The 6,019-nt window shown below is 38.1% G+C and overlaps 1 protein-coding gene across 1 annotated transcript in view; it reads right to left on the bottom strand.

Moving 5' to 3' along the window:
• PACRGL (parkin coregulated like) overlaps positions 1-3,214 on the bottom strand; it is an 11,654-nt gene extending 8,440 nt beyond the window's left edge. The window contains exons 1-2 of the mRNA XM_072406396.1: positions 2,939-3,214; positions 1,144-1,271 (exon numbers count right to left, since the gene is read on the bottom strand). Coding sequence (XP_072262497.1) covers positions 1,144-1,271; positions 2,939-3,134 — 324 coding nt within the window. The 5' untranslated portion in view covers positions 3,135-3,214. The remainder of the gene's footprint in view (positions 1-1,143; positions 1,272-2,938) is intronic.
• Between the last annotated feature and the right edge of the window lie 2,805 nt (positions 3,215-6,019).

Genomic DNA, 6,019 nt, shown 5'->3' on the forward strand with positions numbered 1-6,019 from the left:
CATTGGTTCTAGAATGTGGCAGTCTAATGGCCTAATTTGAACAAGAGTTGAACAACATTATGTTAGCTACAAAATCTATTAAACTGAACCTGCTTTGAAGAAATACAGATTCCATTGCTAACCTCCCCATTTAAAAATACTGATTCTCTGATGCTGATCCAATAGCTTAAGTAATTTAGAGGTTACTGCCCTGAGTCTACTTGATCAGGAGTTTGCCTTGCACTGCCTTGCAACTTAAAGTGGAACTACTAAATGGCACTATACAAAATGAAGAATCTGGCAGGTGGTCAATGCAGAAGACAGGCAATAATATGTTTTAACTGCCTGATCGTGTCTGCAAAATGCCAAAAAGCTGAGCTTTGCATAAGCAGCATCAGCTTTGGTTTACAGGGAAACCTGGCAATCCCAGGTTCCCCAGCATGTTCCAGGGATTAATGAACTTCCGAATTGCATTGGAGTTACATCATCCCAGCATAGACAATAAAGATGGTCAGAGGAAGAAGAAAGGAAGAGGATGACACCCTACAATTGAACATGGATAGTTAAGTCGAGTGGCTTTAGTCCTGCTTTAAAGTAAACTTGTTGCTAGATAAAATGTTTTAAAAAAAGCCTAGTCTGTGAAAAAAATAGGTAATACTTACCAATCCCATTGCCAGTATGCTGATCATCACTTATAGCAAGGCTGTGGTTAAGGAAAAATCTCTGCATTTATTTTCCAGGGCAGTGCCTGTACCACCATTAAACCCTGGGGTTCTGTTCACTCTCCCCTCTGTCACTAGTAGACTCAGCTGTAGCAAAGGGCACAGTTGATAGAGCAGTGGGTTCAATGTCTGTGTTGCAAACTTATCCAGTTATTTTCTGCACAATGTTAATAGATATAGACAGAGTTCTCCCCAGCCTCTTTTAGCCAGATGCACCACCCGGCATTTGAGTTGGGACACAATTCAGGGGCTTCCACTTTTTTTCAAAGATAACATTTCAGTAGGTTTTAGAAAGATTTATAATGAAATTAAAACAATTTGTATGTGAAAATAAACAAGCTGTCTGGGTTTTAGTGTGAGGGTTCTTAAAACCTTTTCAGGCAGTAAGGAAGTGTATGTACGGCACATAAAATAAAATTAATTAAGAAGAATGAGAAGTTACCTCGGCTAAGTTGATGAGCAGAGGGTCAAATGGTATTGTTTCTGGCGGGCGCTCCCATTGCAGTTTGTGCTTCACAGAGCCATGGACCAGCCTGAGATGGGAAAAAAAATTGTGTGAATAGAGATATTCTGTACAGATGTAATGGCTAGCTCTCCATTTACACATGCAGCAACAGTTCACCAGAAAAAAAGATTTGTAAAATGATGCATACAAACTATGTTACCCTCACATTCTCATTAAATATTGTAAGACGTTCTTAGTTCTATGAGTCCAGCTAGATTTAGTAAAACATACAACAAGACTAAAGTGTTTTCCAGAATAATAGGATTCCATGATATGGTATGAAAGATACATAGTGCTCACTTCCCTTAGAAATCAGAAGATGTCCAGTAGAGCAATAAATTCAGAACTAACAGAAATCTGTGGAACCCAGGTACACCTATCTAACGTTCTGTCCATAAGAAGTCTTGATGGAGGAAATGCAACAAAACTTCCGAAGTTGAAACAAGGCCAATTGACTCAGCTAACCAGTCAAATTTTTTAATTTTGGCTGTAGCAGAAGCAGTTTGTTTACCAAAGGGTTACAGAGCACTAATTAGTGTCTGCAGGCAACAATTAAGCACTGTGGGGGTTCCTTGAGCGTATGGGGCTGCATTTCTGCAGTTGGGAATTTGGTTTGAATTACTGGTGTCCTCAATGCTAAGAAATACAAGCAGACAATTATATATCACGTAAAATCATCAGGGATCCTTATTCTGCAGCAGGACAGAGACCCCCAAATATAAGGCCATTAATGTCATTAAGAACTATCTTCAGTGTAAAAAAGAACAAGGAGTCTGGGAAGTGGTGGTACCACCCTGATCCCAACATTGAGTGTTTCTGGGATTATATGAAGACACAGAAGGATTTGAGGCAGCCAACATGCACAGATCTGTGGTTAGTTCTCTAACCCAGCAGGATTATTCTTTTGTTCTGAAAAAAAAATATTTCTTATTAAAAATGTAATATTCCTCCACTTCTTTCTCTTATATAAATTAGGTTTCTGCTGTTCTAATAGTCAGGTGACGAAATCATAGAGTGCCAACACTCTATACACAATATACATTAGGATCTTATGTCTAGGATTTTGATGGATGTTCATCATTGGATTAATCAATTTGAATTACAGTACATGGTAAACAATAGAATTGTTTTTTTTTTGCATGACCATATCACTGACAGATGATGACTTACAGTGGTCCTCATGCAGTCTCATTTATCAGCCAGAGATATCAAACCAAAAAAAAAAATCTAATCTCGCTATTAACCCGATTATGGGAGTGTTTGCACAGGTTTTAAATATTGTTTACCTAAAGGTCCACCATGACAGTAAATAATCCTTTTACACTAGGTTTAAAGATATTCCAGGAAAGACAACATGCCAAAAGAATGGAAGCACATGCTTGGAAACACTTCTCCCACATTATCAATTAAATAGAGTTCATGGATTACCAAATTCTGATAAAAGGTAAAACCTAAAGCCCTGGGTATGTAAATTGCATGCTTTACATGTTAAAGCTTCATTTTAGGTCTGGATAGGAGTCTTTCTCTAAGCCCCTATTTAATGTACAGCGCTGCATATTATGTAGGCACTATATAAATCCTGTGTATTAATAATAATAATAATAATAATAATAATATTAAGTCATCTTGCTTTGTGTGTCCAATCACATCATTGTACAATAAATTCAATAACAAACAATGCATTTTTAAGAATGGCAGCACTTAGAGAAAGTATTTTCATAAAAGATTATACCACTCACCGGATCTATAGTTTTAGGATTCAGTTTATCACTTGGTTTTGCTCGGACTCCACTGGCTGAGCTTGTAGAAGAAGAAGCTAATGCTGGTGATGTGGTTTTGCTTCTCAGACCGGTGTTTCTAGATGGACCTCTAGAGGATGCAGACATTGCTGGACCACAGAGTTCTAAAACTAGAGAGCAATCATTCATTTATGTTCAAAATGTAAATCAGAAAGCAAATAAACAACTCTTCCTTTATCATATAGAAAACAGAAGTTGTAGTCATTCTGCAAATATCATTCCACTTGTATGAAAATACAAAACAGGACACTGCGTGTTCTTACCACCAACTGGACAAAGATTATGCTGAAATGTGAACGCACACAGGGAAAACACAATGATTATTTTCACCACATATATGAAATATGAATGACTCTGATATTGTGTAGTCCTACCCCTTGCTGTATAATGAATTATTACTAAAGGATAACAAAGCATCAAAAGCTGCCTAATTATTCATTAAATGCTCTGAATAATGACTAGAATATTTACTGGGAAGTTTAGTTCGTGTGATTGCAATCCTGTAAAACCTTTTCTACAGAAATGTCACTGACAATGATATAAAAGAGGAAGTGCTACATAAAGGTTATAAAGCAAAACCCCGGACTGTCACTTCTATGACTTTCTATTTATTATAAAGAAGAAAAAACAGTGAATTGACAACAGGATCATAGACCACCAAGGTTTATTGATGGGTGGAGAAGCTGACCTGTCTGATCTGATCCCACAGGAAGACTAATGCAGAACAAATAGCTAAAAAATACCAAAGAAACTAATGTCTGTGGCACTTTCCTATCCGTGCTTCCTCGCAGAAAGCCACCACCTTTCTTTCTTCTTCTGCCCAGCGGTGATCTTTGGCCATCTTCATTGGCCATGCAGGGGAGACGTAACTCTCAAGCAGTTCATCCATCCTTGGCACATGCAAGGAAAGCTGAGAATGTTGGGTTTTCTCAGCAACCAAAGCTAACGCTGCTCATGTACAGCTCGGCTTTTTTCAGGCAAGTAAGTCAGGTTTGTTTTGCAGAATGGGCATCACCTGTCCTTTTCTGCTATACCCACCTGCCTGAATGGCTAAAGTTCAAAGTGGGAGTTTAGTTCCCCTTCAATGCTATTCATGACAGAAAGGACACACGCAGCTACCGAGTTGAATAGACACAGGTCGGTCAGAGGACCTGATTTAATAAAGCTCTCCAAGGCTTGAGATGATACACTTCCATTAGTGAAGCTGGGTGATCCAGCAAACCTGAAATGGATCTGGTCCTGGATTCAAAACATTGGATAACAAATAGAAAATGACTTTGAAGAAATCCATCCCAGGTTTGCTGGATCACCCAGCTTCACTGATGAAAGTGTATTCTCTCCAGCCTTGGAGAGCTTTAGTTAATCATGCCCAGAGTGTTCATGCCAACAAACCCCAGTCCAATGTGGAAAGCACCTACAATGGAAGCATCAGATCTGAATCATAAATCAATAGAAGAAGGTGGCTAACACAATATTAGGCAGATAGTTATGGGGGAGCATTTATTAAGAGGGGAACAGGCTTTTTGCCAGAAAGAATGATATTTTTACACATTTAGAAAAGTGACAATCGGCTGAAAAGATGTCACTTTAATAGTTATTAGCACTTTGTGTTTTACCATCCCATTCACCATGGGGGAGGTCACCAAAGTGGAGATCAAGCTGTTCGCTACTTTAAATATAAGACTGCTTGCAGAACTTTATTATATTATTCTATGTTATATGTTAGTATAATTTAACATAATATAAATTTTTATTTTAAACTAACATTAACATAGTATAATAATATAATAATCTATGTTATATGTTAGTTTATTATATTATTATTATTGAATTTATACTATGTTATATGTTAGTATAATATAACATATTAATAATGATATAATAAACTATGGTATATGTTAGTTTATTATATTATACTACATAGTTCTCCCCAGAGGGTTTTAGCCGGTTGCTCCGCCCGGCTGATTTAAATACCCCGCCCAGTGTTGTAACATTGTATAAAACAATATAGAGATGTACATTTCCATGGTCAGACATAACACTTCTTCATATGCAGAGTGTAACAAAATGTGCAGCCCGGGGGACACCATATATTTCTGCCCTTCTCAGTGCCTTCTATTATCTGTTAGGACTGGTATAACACCCTACCCCTTCATGGGTAAGGACAGGGTGGGTCAGCCTTGCCAGCATATTGAGTACTGAAATACAAGTACAAATTTTATTAAAATGATACAAAGTATTTAAAACTGACCTATTGACGTGCCAAGAACAATGACACTTTATCTTTTATTGAGCTAGGCTGGTGCCATGTTTCATTGTATATGTGAAACATATACAATGCATAGCAGGCAGAAAGCATCATTGCTATGAGTTAGGATGTAATCACATTTATTGAATATTCATAACAAGCAATTAGTTTTGGCAACTTCTGGTAAAATGTGTAGGAACTGCCCTTGTAGTGGGGCTGGCCCTGTACTGCAAGGGTTAAATGCTCATTTTTGTTAGGGTACTTTTATTTACTTAGCCTCCTACAGCACTCTCCTCTTCCATTTGGGCTGTGAATGGTCATTAAAGATCTGCAGGAAAGCAGCGTCAGGGAACAAGAAGAAGTCTGCAGGAGCCAGGGACAAAATAATAAAATGACTTTTTTGGTGCATCATGGCAGCATACCCTGGGTTAACTCTCCCCCACTAACCTAATAGGACTGGGTAATGTTACATTTTTTTAAGGTTGTACTCCCCCCATTTTCTTTTTTGTCCTCACCCAGTCATTGGTCATCCTTACTGAAATTCCCAGGCTATGTTCAGCCTGATGGCCTACCCAGACCAGCCCTCAACAAAGACCGGGGGATAGGGAATCTGATGATCTGAGTGATCCTGTCTAAGTAAGCTTCGAATAAGTGTAAACTAAGTGTCTTTTCTTATGGAGTGTACTCCTTTCCCTAGAGTGGTGGCATAATGAGACGGAAAGTATTTTCCCTTTCATCCTGAACTCTTTGTTAGCTGTTCTCCTTC

This window comes from Pyxicephalus adspersus, chromosome 3 (assembly GCF_032062135.1).
Source record: "Pyxicephalus adspersus chromosome 3, UCB_Pads_2.0, whole genome shotgun sequence".
Lineage (NCBI taxonomy): Eukaryota > Metazoa > Chordata > Amphibia > Anura > Pyxicephalidae > Pyxicephalus > Pyxicephalus adspersus.